This window comes from Notamacropus eugenii, chromosome 1, assembly GCF_028372415.1.
Source record: "Notamacropus eugenii isolate mMacEug1 chromosome 1, mMacEug1.pri_v2, whole genome shotgun sequence".
Lineage (NCBI taxonomy): Eukaryota > Metazoa > Chordata > Mammalia > Diprotodontia > Macropodidae > Notamacropus > Notamacropus eugenii.
In genome coordinates, this window is record NC_092872.1 from 601,888,606 (window position 1) to 601,903,959 (window position 15,354).

At 37.7% G+C, this 15,354-nt stretch overlaps 1 protein-coding gene across 7 annotated transcripts in view; it reads right to left on the bottom strand.

Moving 5' to 3' along the window:
- The window catches only part of APMAP (adipocyte plasma membrane associated protein), a 59,088-nt gene that overhangs the window by 5,544 nt on the left and 38,190 nt on the right, over window positions 1-15,354 (bottom strand). For all 7 annotated transcript variants that reach the window (XM_072634631.1, XM_072634628.1, XM_072634632.1 and 4 more), the window contains 3 exons: window positions 14,457-14,573; window positions 5,836-6,010; window positions 804-938 (listed from right to left, as the gene is read on the bottom strand). In XM_072634631.1, coding sequence (XP_072490732.1) covers window positions 804-938; window positions 5,836-6,010; window positions 14,457-14,573 — 427 coding nt within the window. The remainder of the gene's footprint in view (window positions 1-803; window positions 939-5,835; window positions 6,011-14,456; window positions 14,574-15,354) is intronic.

Consider the following 15,354-nt stretch of genomic DNA (forward strand, 5'->3'; position numbering starts at 1 on the left):
GTGCCTGATTAAAGTGATTGTTAACCCCTCAAAAGCAGATCAAATAACCTGTAATAGCAGGGCCCCCTGTGTATGTTGGGATGCTTACTGATACAACTACACATAACAGTAAATTAGGGGAAATGAAGTTATCATAAACCATAAAATCTCTAGTCAAAACTAAGAGCACATAAGAAGAATCAGGGAAACAGCTGAATTGGTAGGTCAGAAAAAAGATCTATAATGAAGTAACAGCTTAATCTGTGTAGGATCTTACAGGAACAAATTTTCAACATATATATATGTCTCTCTCTCTCTCTCTCTCTCTCTCTCTCTCTCTCTCTCTCTCTATATATATATATATATATATATATATATATACACAAGAAATTTTTGTTATTCAATTTTTTCAGGCACGTTTGTCTGTGGCCGCACTTGGGGTCTTCTTGGCAAAGATACTGGAGAAGCTTGCTATTTCCTTGTCCAGCTCACTTTACAGATAAGGAAACTGAGGCAAACAGGGTTAAGTAACTTGCCCAGGGTCACACATCCCATAGGTATCTGTCTAAGATCACATCTGAACTCGGGTCTTCCTGATCCCAGGCCCAGCACTCTATCCATTGAGCCATCTAGCTACCATATATATAAGAAATAGGGCATAGAAAATAAAAGTGGCCCTGGATAGTATGGGTTAAAAAAAAAGATAATCTCATTTTTTTATTTATTACTAAAATATTATCAGTAAGTATTTGATAGAAACATAGTGATAGAGGAAAAAGCATAATAAGTAATCCTCATTATCTCATCCTACAAGTATCACATACCTTCTTATTCTTGCCATAGTAGTTTCTGCCACCAAAACAAAATCTTCAGCAGGAGATAACTGAACTCCATTGGGAAACCTTAATCCCTCCATTAAAACCTTTGCTTCTCTTGTTTCAGTATCATATTCTAGCAATCTGAAAAATAGCAAAAAATGAATTGCCAATAATCATTCCCCTTCAACAATATAAAAACAGAGATAAATGGTATTTGATGATGTTCTTAGTAGTATCCTACTCCCCCTACTGAACACTTTAGGAGGTTGATCTGATACTGAAATTCATTCACTTCTCAAGATGAGGTGGGTTCAAATGCCTGATTGAATTACAGATTAACATCAAAGATATATGTTTGGAGCCAAGAGACTACTACTATTGCATAGCAATACCAAACCCAGAAGAGCTTCCATAGGTTCCCTAGCTACCTTATGAGATCCAAGGTTTCCAGATCAAATCAGACACAAATTTAAGCAGACACCTAATAAATGCTTACTGAACTTCTCTACCATCATTACAAAAGTGCCATCACAAAATAGTTCAGAGTTCATTTCTTCAGTAAATCAGAAACATATCTTCTTGACTCATCTAAATAAGATGTCTGTATTTTCCCAGTTCTTCTCATTAGAGGCTTTTTTATACTATCCATTCTACATCTTGTCAATGTTGTCTACCAAACTCCACCCTCAAAATAAAAAGAGAGAGAGAGATTACTGTTGAAATGTCTGTTGTATCCCTGGAATAAACCCAAATCATCTGAATTAATGTTAGACTCTCAGGAACTCTTGAGTACAGGGAGGACCTGAACATCAAAGTAAGCTTTTCAGGTCTATCCCACTCCAGAAGATTCCTGAACCTGGTCTGAATACAAATCAGCATCAATGCCATGCTGAAAAACCTTTTCCTCTAGAATTTCATGGATGCCCAGTTACAAGGTCAATGAAAAAGTCACTTTTGTTTTGCCGTGCTGGGAGTGGTTGGGGCTTCTATAATTTGTAGCTTCCGTTTAGCTGTTCACTGTCACTATCATCTGATAAGATTTGCATTTCCATAATAAACCTTGGTTTCATCCACCAAAAGGGTGTTCACTATCTCACCTGTTGCATCAAAAGCTTGCTTAGAATATTCACAAGATTTTAAAAAACAGTCTTTTTGCACTATAAATGTCCGTTTGCATGTTAAATGAAAAAAAAAATTCCCTTTGTGTAAGGGAAAATACATAGAGGGAAGTCTCTAACGGCAGCAATTCAGGATCACATGAATCTCAGCATGTTTCTGAGACTCCGCAAAACAAAGAGGCCACAGAGCAGAGATGAAATAAGTGGATCCTCTGGACAAAAGATACAATTGCTACACAGGCATATTCACGTATAGCTATCTTCAGTCTGACTAAGAGATCTTTTGCCATTTTTTTCTCAGATGAGATATGATTCTTAGTGGGGGTTTTCTCCTTCATTTTTCTCACTAATTGCTCCAAAATGGGATTCTAATTCATGGAATGTACATATAGAAATTGCTTTTCTTATTCCTTTTTTAAAAGTTTTAGTCCCAATTAAATGTTTTACTTAAAAAATTTTTTTTAAGGTTCCTGTGTTTGGCTTTGTAGAATAAGATGTGGTTTTAAAAGCTCTTCTTAAACAAGAAGCCTCCCATTCAAATGTTTAGATTATATAAGATTCCTTGACATATATAATAATCTTTTACAGATGTAACTGTATGACAATCCTCCAAATATCAAATAAGGAATAAAAGCAGGGTGACAAAGAACCATCAAAAGTGTTCATCATTTTCACAGAAGATGACCAATTTAGAATATAAATGTGAAAGAAATTACTTATATATGATGATATTCTCCAAATGCTGCTTTTTGCAGATGGTGCTGTGCTGATTACATTAAGTGCTGAAAATTACACAAAGCTTTTTCAACAAAATAATCTCCTAAAACTCAAAAGAGATGTGCCTAACAGTCCAGGTGGGAAAACCAAATAAATGATGAATGCACATTATTCAGGCAACAAGACACAGTTGGATGGGCAGCCCACTGGGGTGGCCCATCCCTGCAAATATCTTAACACTGCAGATGGACAATAAGCTAAGTCCAGAATTGAATAAGAATATGGGAAGCATATGGATTGCATTTATGAAACTGCACAACACCTTCAATGATTCCAAATTTCCCCTAAGCCCAAAACCTCCCTTTTAACATCTGCCTTCCTTTATGACTGACTCATAGAACACCACATCTTTAAAAAATCAGACTTACAGGGGACCAGAAAGGCAATGGGAAGATGTATGGTAGGTATAAGAAGGCAACACATGGACAATGACTTTCAAGAAGTGGAGTGATTAGAAAGTGAAGTAAGCCAGGCATGTGGCAAGGATGAGGGATAAGAAACAGAAAGCTCAAATGCTGTATGAGTACCAATGAAACATCTAAAGACCCAGAGAAAGATCTGCAATTTGATGGTTAAGTTGTCAATTAACACCAACAATTATTTCATAGCACAAAATGTGGATGGGTTGTAATCTGTATAGTTGGAAAAATAGCCACTTGGATAAAATCATGCATGCACTTAAGTATTGTGTTCATATGATTATATTTCCACTCTATTTTTCTTCTATGTAAGGAACATTGCTATATCCATGAATAAGTGCTGATAAGCCTGACCTCTTATTCTTGGGAATCTATGTATAATTGATCGAAGTTGCTAGTGAAGTAAGTCTTGAATAATATCCCAAGATAATAAAACTAGGTAACAAAAAGGAATACATAAAAAAATCGTAATTTTAAGCATGTAAATGGGTCTGTAGGATTCTTGCATAATCTGAATTCCCTAGAGAATTCAAATCATATGCTATTAACTAGTTCCAAAAATTAGTCATAATAGGAGAATTCAAATCTCATGCTATTAACTAGCTCTAAAAATTAGTCATGATGGAACTAGTTCCCAATTCATAGTTTCAATATTGAAGTATCTTTGTACTAAGATTAATAAATAAACAATTAAAGGCAACAATTTTGTATGTCTGGCCTTGTGTCCCCTCCCTCTTCAAACAATTGTTTTTGGACTAGCTATCATACAGATATGAAATTTTAAGCAAAGAATTACTGAAGTATAGCCCAACATCATGACTGTCCATTTTCTTCATACCCAATAATTCCATACTAATTTCATACCTTCCCTAGGTCTACCTTATATGGAGATAGGCTAAAACAGACAAACTTGAGAAATACCTAGTGCTTGTGGTGGTCCTACATAATTGTGCCCATATTAATGCTACAAAAAAGTTACATATTTGTTTTCCATCTTATCTTCACAAAAGCCTTCTCCAAGGCTATGCATTCCAGGTAGCAATGAACACTTCCAACTAAACAAATTAAATAATTGTAAGTAAGACTATAAAACACAATTGTACACAGAGCTCTGCTCCCCAAAAAGAAAACTAATATAATGTTTCACCAACAGCAATGTGAAAACTTTATTCAGAAACATCAATCACAGGGGAAAAAATGCCTATTTTATTCATTCAAGAGAAAGGCAAGACTTTCTTGTTTCTTTGTATTTTTTTTTCCATAATTACTACCTATTTAACAAAACCTATTAGGGATCTGTCTCAAAACTGAAATGCTTTCTTCACAACTGTTCCGAGGAGTTATGAATGGAACCAACCTTTCTAAAAAGTAATACAGAAATATATCTATCTATAATATAAAGTTATTAAAATGTTCATACCCTTTAAGCCCAGAGATCTCACTAATGGGTGAACAGACTCACCTTCCTCAGGGAAGTCAAATACAAAAAGAAAGTTTCATTTGTACAACAAAATTTCCTTAGAATCACTTCATGTGGTAGAGAAGAATTGAAAACGCATGTAGATGCCCATCAACTAAAGAATGGCCAAACAAAATGTAGTACATAAATGTATTGGAATATTATTGTACTACAAGAAAGGACACATAAACTAAAGTGAAATAAGCAGAATCAAGGAAACAACTTCAGCAATGACTTCAACAGTATAAAGGGATTTGTATTTTTATAATGAAACTGAATGCTATTTGCCAGGCCTAGAGGCCTGAGGGCTACCCGAGTCTTACCTTACCTATTGCAGGTCTTCGGCTGGCCAAACCGGATAAACGCATGAGAGAAGAGACTTTCCAGAGTCGAACAAGGGTTAGGCTTTATTCAGGGTCCTGGTTACATGTGCAGGGGGAACTCTTCCTGGGGAGCGAGGAATCTCCCCAGGAGGCAAAGATCTTACAGTAAGAGAATGAAAGCAGAAGTGGAAGTGGGGAGAGAGGGGGGAGGGAAGAGCGAAGAGAGAAAAGAGGGAAGAGGGGCCTTCTGTCTTCTAAGGGCCCCTCAGCGCTAAGAGCGCCTTCAGGCTTTCCTGACCCTACTTAAGCTCTCCCGCCACATAGTTTGCACCTGAATACCGTGCCTGTTAGATAACAATAGGTGTGCTCAGATCCGGGCCAATCTCGAGGGTGGGGATGCTCTCTCCCAGGTTTCCCACGGGAAGAGGCGGAAATGCACGAGATAGCTCGGTCTCACACCTCAATTCCCTGCTGTTCCCTGGGGGGCCTCATGAGAACTCTAAGGTTTAGAAGTCCTCACTTTTACCTGCCCGAGACTGTCCACATGGAACTGAGTTTACACCCCCAACAGCTATTGATCATTATAACGACCAAAGCTATTGATCATTATAACGACCAAACTTGGCTCCTGAGAACAGAAAATTCCTGAGAAGTGAAGGCCACAGGTATGATGCACTGTGTTTTACACTATCATCAGATTCAGTTGATGGATTGGTTAGTTTGATCTAACTGCTTTTTTTTTCTTTTTCTTTAAAGTCACTGTTACAAGAGAAAGTTTACCTGGTAGGGGAAATATACATTTAGAAATGATGATGATGCAAAAAGAACAGATGTCATCAATGTTTTTAATGCTCCAGAAGTTCCTTTAAAAGTTATGAACTGTACTTAAGTTACCTTCTTCGATATCTATAATTGAGTAGAAACACAGAGATAAACACTTACCGTCCATCATCTGTACCTTCCATAATCAAGAACAGATAATCTCGTCTTTGCCATTTACTGCTAGAATCCGTAAAATAAATTTTCCTCCCATCCTGAGTAATTGTCAGATCATTCACAAATGACATTTTCTTTCCCTCAATGGGTATTTCGGAAGACAAGAGATGGTTCACTCCACCTGAATGGAAAAAAATAATACCTGGTTTCATTTTAAGCTTGATATTTCTAACCTAAATGTCAAAAAATATGACTTTAAAAACATAAACGCAATTATCTTCAAAAAAAACTAAGGAAGGAGTGAGGAGCCAAGATGGCGGAGTAGAAAGATACACATATGCTAGCTCCGAACCCATATCCCATAAAACACCTGTAAAGAAGAACTCCCAACAAATTCTGGAACAGCAGAAGCCACAGAACAAGCGAGTGGAGATTTCTGTTCCAGAGAGCCCTGAAAAACTGACCCGAAAGGTCCGCCGCGCCCTGCACCCGGAGCAGAGCCCAGCCCTGCCTTCGCCGAGCTGTACCGACAGGAGCAGATCCAAGCAAGCTTCAGAGATGGAGTCTCCAGTGGCCACACAGGTCCCTCCACCCACAGGCGGCAAAGGTCAGTGAGAGAGTCTCTTAGGCTGGCCCAGAGGGGAGTGGGGTGTCCCCCATAACTCAGGCCCCCTCGGGCGGCAGCAGCGGACAAGGGCTCCCAAAGCAGGCAGGAGCCTGGATCCATTGTTGAAGGTCTCTGCATAAACCCCCTGAGGGAAGTGAGCCCCTTGTGGAAGCCCTGTCCCCACTCGAGCACCTGAACTTAATCTCATACTGAAGAGCAGCCCAGCCCCTGCCCAAGCCCTAAGGCTAGGAATCACCATTTGAATCTCAGACCCCAAGCAGATCTGGAGGCGAGGTGGGTGTGGAGAGGACACTCAGAAGTCAAGTAACTGGCTGGGAAAATGCCCAGAAAAGGAGGAAAAAAAAAAAGACCACAGAAGGTTACTTTCTTCGTGAACAGATATCTCCTCCTTTCCTTTCGGGTGAGGAAGAACAATGCTTACCATCAGGGAAAGACATAGAAGTCAAGGCTTCTGTACCCTAAATATCCAAAATAAATATTCAATGGGCTCAGGCCATGGAAGGGCTCAAAAAGGATTTTGAAAATCAAGTTAGAGAGGTGGAGGAAAAACTGGGAAGAGAAATGAGAGAGATGCAAGAAAAGCATGAAAAGCAGGTCAACACCTTGCTAAAGGAGACCCAAAAAAAATGCTGAAGAAAATAACACCTTGAAAAATAGGCTAACTCAATTGGCAAAAGAGGTTCAAAAAGCCAATGAGGAGAAGAATGCTTTCAAAAGCAGAATTAGCCAAATGGAAAAGGAGGTCCAAAAGCTACCTGAAGAAAACAGTTCTTTCAAAATTAGAATGGAACAGATGGAGGCTAATGACTTTATGAGAAACCAAGAAATCACAAAACAAAACTAAAAGAATGAAAAAATGGAAGATAATGTGAAATATCTCGTTGGAAAAACCACTGACCTGGAAAATAGATCCAGGAGAGACAATTTAAAAATTATGAGACTACCTGAAAGCCATGATCAAAAAAAGAGCCTAGACATCATCTTTCATGAAATCATCAAGGAAAACTGCCCTGAGATTCTAGAACCAGAGGGCAAAATAAGTATTCAAGGACTCCACCAATCACCACCTGAAAGAGATCCAAAAAGAGAAACTTCTAGGAACATTGTGGCCAAATTCCAGAGTTCCCAGGTCAAGGAGAAAACATTGCAAGCAGCCAGAAAGAAACAATTCAAGGATTGTGGAAATACAATCAGGATAACACAAGATCTAGCAGCTTCTACAACAAGGGATCAAAGGGTGTGGAATATGATATTCCAGAAGTCAAAGGAACTAGGACTAAAACCAAGAATCACCTACCCAGCAAAACTGAGTATAATACTTCAGGGGAAAACATGGTCTTTCAATGAAATAGAGGACTTTCAAGCATTCTTGATGAAAAGACCAGAGCTGAAAAGAAAATTTGACTTTCAAACACAAGAATGAAGAGAAGCAGAAAAAGGTAAACAGCAAAGAGAAGTCATAAGGGACTTACAAAAGTTGAACTGTTTACATTCCTACATGGAAAGACAATATTTGTAACTCTTGAAACTTTTCAGTATCTGGGTAGTAGGTGGGATTACACACACACGCACACACACACACAGAGACAGAGAGCACAGAGTGAATTGAATAGAATGGGATCATATCTTAAAAAAATGAAATTAAGCGGTGAGAGAGAAATATATTGGGAGGAGAAAGGGAGAAATGGAATGGGGCAAATTATCTCTCATAAAAGAGGCAGGCAAAAGACTTTTTAGTGGAGGGAAAAAGAGGGGAGGTGAGAGAAAAACATGAAGTTTACTCTCATCACATTCCACTAAAGGAAGGAATAAAATGCACACTCATTTTGGTATGAAAACCTATCTTACAATACAGGAAAGTGAGGGAGAAGGGGATAAGCAGGGTGGGGGGGATGATGGAAGGGAGGGCAATGGGAGGAGGGAGCAATTTGAAGTCAACACTTGGGGAGGGACAGGATAAAAAGAGAGAATAGAAGCAATGGGGGGCAGGATAGGATGGAGGGAAATATAGTTAGTCTTACACAACATGACTATTATGGAAGTCATTTGTAAAACTACACAGATATGGCCTGTATTGCATTGCTTGCCTTCCAAAGGGAATGGGTGGGGAGGGAGGGATGAAGAGAAGTTGGAACTCAAAGTTTTAGAAACAACTGTTGAGTACTGTTCTCGCTACTAGGAAATAAGAAATACAGGTAATGGGGTATAGAAAGTTATCTTGCCCTACAAGACAAAAGAGAAGATAGGGACAAGGGAAGGGAGGCATGATAGAAGAGAAGGCAGATTGGTGATAGGGGCAATTAGAATGCTCGGTGTTTTGGGGTGGGGGGAGGGGACAAATGGGGAGAAAATTTGGAACCCAAAATTTTGTGAAAATAAATGTTAAAAGTTCAATAAATAAATAAATAAATAAATGAAGTAATGAAATGTTTAATGTCATGTAAATTAGAAGACTCAAAATTCTGAAGGCTTTTTAAAGTTTTTTTCCTAAAGTACATCAAAATATAATAACATTCTTAGACCACAAATTCACTAAAAGCACATATCCTACACTTCCTCTTTGGCAAGGGTTCTTAACCTTGCATCTATGTATACCCAAAGGAAGTGAAAATAGATTTCAGGAAGTCCGTATATCTTTATTTCAATATAATTTATTTCCTTTGTAAACCTATCTATTTTAGGTATTTAAAAGCATTATACAAAGGTCAAATTGTCAAAGGAGTCCAAGACACATGCAAAAAGATGAGGAACTTCTTTTTTTCAATTTAGTGCCACTGATATGAAAAAATATATAATCAGTAACCATGGAAGTTTTAAAAAATCAACTTAGTTCAAATTTGAGAAAGAAAATATTTTTTAAAACCCTTCATTTTTGTCTGCTTCTAAAATTCAAAGCAAGCCCAAAAATTTGACAAATACAACAAATTTTTTTAGCTTAAGATCTAAATTTTAGTGAATTAAGGGAGGAAAGACAGACACTGACATACACAAAGATAAATGGAGAGAGAAGTAGACACTCCTTCAGAGTCACAGAGACACAACAACAAAATGATATGAAGAGATAGAGACATTCATAAAATAAGACCATCTTATGAACTATTAGATTATTGAGGCTAAAAACTGTTATTTAACAAGCTGTTTTCACAAATGTAGCCTCCTTTGGTACTTGCCCTTCCAGTCAGATAAAATTTAAGAAGAACTACAGAATCCATCTCAATGTTAGTAATACAGATGCCATGTGCAATGTCTTGCATATAAAGATAAATAACCTAAGCTCCTTAAAGGCAAAACTGTTTTGTTTCAGTCTTTGTCCACCTTCCCATTCCACTCCACTACAGAATCACATATACACCATGAGAAAAAATGTGGTGTAGTAAAGAAGCAGTCTTGAAGCCAGGAAGAACAGGGTTCAAGTCCTGACTCTGAAATATACTAGTTTGATGACCACAGACAAGTCACCTAATGTCTCAATGCTTTAGGCACTAAGTCTATAAATTGCAAAGAAAAGGCCAACCTACGTCAATGACTTAAGGGTACTAACTTAGAATCAGAGACTTGGTATTTGAAGGGAGGGATCACCTAGACATCACCTAGTCTAAACTCTTATTTTTACAGATGAGCAAACTGAGGCCAAGAAATTTTAAACAGCTTGCCCAAGATTATGTAATCATGGGATAGTTAATATTGAACAGACCACCTAAGGTGTGGCCACTACTCTTTCAACTCCAAATTGCTTCATGCTTCCCATTATATCAAGCTGTCTCTTACTAATCAAGACGTATGAAAAGACCTTTATAATGAATAAAATGATTTTGATAGAATTCAAGGGAGAACTGAACTGCTTATGATCAGATCTCCTAAATATGGTAAAATGGCAATACTTCCCATACTAACTTAGATACTTAATACAATATACAAAATCTAATATACAATATGCAAAAGTGATATGTTAGTCTATAGAATTAGACAAAGTCAAAGTAAAATTAATATTGAAAAACACAGACAAGAATGTTGAGAACTATGAAAAAGAATACTGGGCAAAGGAGAAATAATAAAGCTGGATATTAAAATGCAACATATAAAATAATTTTTAAAAAAAACTACCTGGCACCGGAAAAAGAATATAGAAAACCCATTAATTGACCTCAATGAATATAAAAGATCACTGCTAAATAAATTCCTCAAATACTAGTGAATGAAATCAATACTCATTAAAAACTAATGGAAAAATTAGATAATTGACAAAAAATGGATTTGGATCCACTCCATATACCACCACAGTAAATTCTTACTAGATCAGTAATCTAAATACTTTTAAATCCTTTTTTTTGAAAAACTGAAAAAAAGAAAAATGTCTCAAAATAGGGAAGAGGGACTTTTAATCAACGAGAAAAATTACTGGAGATAAAACTTAATGGGTTTGATTACATAAAGGGAAAGGGATTTTGCACAGTTAAAAAATTAACGCATGAAGAGAATTACCCTACTAATTACTACTAGTTGGTTGGTTGGTTGCTGTCCTTTGTCTTTGAAGAGAACCAAATGAAATCAACATTGTAAAGTGAAATTTCAACGTGTACAATGGTGGCTGATCAAACCAATATGAGCTCAGCATGCTCTACCACGGGTTGGGCACGTATAGTCCGCTTGAATATTTGGGGTGAATATCCCAAATTTGCGTATCCTGTGTTTACTTTGTGCCGTCTCAATTCCGCTTTGCACAAAGAGCACAGCACCTTTTCTTATGTGCGCACACCATGCTGAGTGGTCCTCCTGTGCCAGTGTCTCCCATGTTGCACAGTCAAATCCAAAGCTCTTGAGAGAGACTTTGAGAGTGTCCTTGTATCATTTCTTCTGGCCACCATGTGATCACCTGCCCCATGCAAGTTCTCCATAAAATAGTCTTTTTGACAAGCATACATTTGGCTTTGAACAACGTGGCCAGCCTATCGGAGCTGCACTCTATGAAGCATAGTTTGAATACTTGGCAATTCAGCTCGAGCAAGGACTTCAGCGTCTGGTACCTCGTCCTGCCAGGTGATCCTCAGAATCTTCCCAAGACAGTTCATATGGAAACAATTCACTCTCCTGGCATGGCACTGGTAGACTGTCCATGTTTCACAGGCATACAACAATGAGGTCAGCACAATGGCTCTGTAGACCTTCAGATGGTAGTCAGTCTAATACCTCTTCTCTCCCAAACTTTTCTTTGGAGCCTCCCAAACACTGAGCTAGCTCTGGCAATGCTTGCATCAACCTCATTGCCAATGTGTACATCCCTGCAAAGTACACTACCAAGGTAAGTGAACTTATCCACAGCATTCAAAACTTCTCCATTTGTTGTAACTTATGGTTCCATATATGGATGGTGTGGTGGTGGCTGATGGAGCATCTGTGCTTTTTTGGTGTTATTAGGCCAAAATTAGCACAGGCAGCAGAGAATTCATCCATACTTTGTTGCATCTCAGCTTCAGAGGCTGCACCGAGATCACAATCATCTGCAAACAGAAAATCATGCACCAATACTCCCTCCACTTTGGTCTTGGCTTGTAGCCTTTTCAAATTGAAGAACTTACCATTAGTACAGTAGTTGACCTTGATGCCATGTTCACCTTCACTGAAAGCATTTGTCAACATGGCTGAACACATCATACTAAAAAGCATGGGAGCAAGCACACAGCCCTGTTTCACTCCATTGGTGACTGGGAAGGCACAAGAACTTTGTCTATTATCCAGAACCTGGGCAAACATGCCATCATGAAACTAACATACAATATTGATGAACTTCTCCAGGCAACCAAATTTTGACATAATTTTTCATAAGCCTTCATGACTAACAGTGTCAAAGACCTTGGTCAGATTCACAAACATTGTGTACAGACCTCTGTTCTGCTCCTGGCATTTCTCTGGGAGTTGTCGGGCAGCAAACACCATATCAACTGTTCCTTGGCCCTTTCTGAAGCCACACTGGCTCTCAGGTACATGACCATCTTCCAGATGAAAGATCAGCCTATTAAGAAGGACTCTAGCAAGAATTCTGCCAGCAATGACTAAGAGAGAGATCTCCCTGTGATTGTCTCAGGACAATCTATTCCCTTTACCCTTATAGAGATGGACAATGGAGGCATCTTTGAACTCCTGGGGGATAAGCTCCTCTTGCCATATAACCTGGAAAATTTCATTCAGCTTTTGTATGAGCAATGGTCCCCCTACCTTGTAAGTCTCAGCTGAAAAAGAATCAGTACCAGGTGCTTTGCCACATGAAAGGAGCCTAATGGCCCTCAAAACCTCTTCTTCAGTTGGAAGTTCAGCTAAAGAGGGATTGACTTCAACCTGAGGTAAATGGTCAATGGCCTCAGCATTGATTGATGATGGTCTGTTGAGAACTCTACGGACGTGTTCAGTCCATCTCTCTAGGATCATGTCCTTATCACTAATCAATGCGGCTCTATCAGCACTGAGTAGTTGTGATGCACCATAAGTTTTTGGTCCATAAATAGCTTTCAGGGAATCATAAAAGTGCTTTGGATTGTTACTGTCAGCATAAAACTGAATTTCATCTGCCTTCTTACTGAGCCAAGAATCCTGCATCTCTCTAAGCTTTGCTTGTACTTTGCTTTTGATGGAATTAAATGCTGCCTTCTTAGAGGTGGATGAACTATCCTGCTGGTAAATCTTGTGGAGTTCTCATTTTTCATTTAGCAGCTTCTGAATTTCCCCATCATTTTCATCAAACCAGTCTTGGTGTTTGTGAGTGTTCTGACCCAGATGAGCAAATGCAGTGCTGTACATCAAATCTCTGAGAGCTGCCCACTCTTTTTCTGCTCCACTGTTGCCAACTGTGTGTTGGCTCAACTTTCCCTCCAAGTCAGCAGCAAACTGTTCACGCTCAGAGAAGAGCTCTAATTTGATGACATTAATTCTTCTGGTAGTCATTTTGCCTTGGGGGCAGCGCTTTTGATGAATGCAAATATTCACCTTGGAAAGGATAAGTCCATGACCAGTCCAGCACTCTGCACCACACATTGCCTTTGTCACTCTCACATCTTGTCTGTCTCTTCTCCTTACAATCACATAATCTATCAGATGCCAAGTAATACTACCAATAATAGTCAAATAGAATGAGTAGACAACTTATGAAAGAAGAAATATAAATTGGTAATAACTGTATGAAAATGCTCAGAATTCTCAAAATAATCAAAGGAATAGAAAATTGAGACAACCTGCATATAGAAAACTATACTCACTAGCATAGCAATTTTTTAAAATTCCAAATTTAGATGGTCTGGAGAAACACTATTTGTAAAATGGCATGCTACTTCAAACATTTTGGAGAGCAATATGACAATATGCAAAAAGAACCTCAAAAGAAATCACACCTTTCAACCCAGTGATCTCATTGCTAGGGCTCTATCCCCAAAACACCATGAAAGGACCTAGATATATAAAAACATTCACAGCTACTCTATTTAGAACATTAAAAAAAAAAACACTGGAAATAACCCATATGACCAATATTTAGAGAACAGCAAATCGTGGAAATTATGAAGCTGTAACAATGAATACATATGAAGCATACAAAGAATAAATGTCTATTACGAGGTGATGCAGAGAAAAAAAATCAACAAAACCAGAACTTTATATATAGTTACTAAACTATATTTTTAAAAAAGGAAAGAAGGAAAACAGAGCCAAAGAAGGCTTCAACTTCAGGGCAGTCCATTAAACTGACATAGAACAAAATTATTTTGTCATTTTCATGTGTTTATTTTGTTGATTATTATTAAGTTTATAGTTTTAAAAATAAAATGTTGAAATGAATTGTTGTAAGTTAATGATTTATATATATATATATTTAAGTGAATGAGAAAACATTGCCGAACGATTTGTTGTAATTCAAATTCCAACGTCTAATGTCTAAAGTCAAGGAATATAAAGTTAATTCAAAGCAAAGTTTGAGATTACCAAAATAATTATAATATAAGAGGTCACAGCATACCTGTACTGGGATCCACTTCAAATATTCCCTGATAAGCATCTACCACAAAAAGTGTACCATTAGGCCCAACTCGTATGCCAAGAGGTCTCCCACAAGCAGGCTCATCTTCTCTGGTTTCTATGAAGACAAATGGAAAGGAATGTTAATTCCCAAACCAGAATTCTACCCATAACAGATTAATTATCTTCCATGGTCTTCATTACTACTCTTTTCCTACACATAATACTAATAATAAAAGACTAATATATAGCTAAGGTTTCACCAGTTTAATGCTGTCTTGTCAGCTCAGTCACGATTTCTGTACAATACACTGACTTATTGAAAGGGTGAGAATGTGCTTAGTAATAACCACCACTATCTAGCTTCATCTTTGTCTTAGGATTTTCAGACTTTTCTCAGTTAATAAAATAAGTTAGTGATAGCCTTCAAAAGCTACCATTTATCTTAGTGGGCTATACCATCTCCCTAACCTAAAGAACTTTTTTCTATTAATCAGAAAACACAAAACTAACCTTTCAAACACAGTTTTATGTCAGTCTATGGATCTATTTTAAGTGTTCAACTTCTGTTTCCAAAAGCTAAATCATTTTTGGACAGTTCCCATTTCAAACAGCTTTCAACTCTATACAGAGTAATGTAACAGCTACAGTGCCATCTAAAAAAAGACAAAGGATTTATGTGGCAACACTGAAGTCTACATTGACTATGAGGTTCACAGAAGAATGATTACTGGTCCATGAAAATGAAGAATGCAGTAGAGGATATTTCCCTATATTAGTACTGTATATAGCATCGATACAACATTCACAGTGCCTATGGTGGCTATGAATATGCCAGCATAGTTCTGAATCGCAAAATATAACAGACTCTTCATATGAAAGACAAAACCAAAACATTT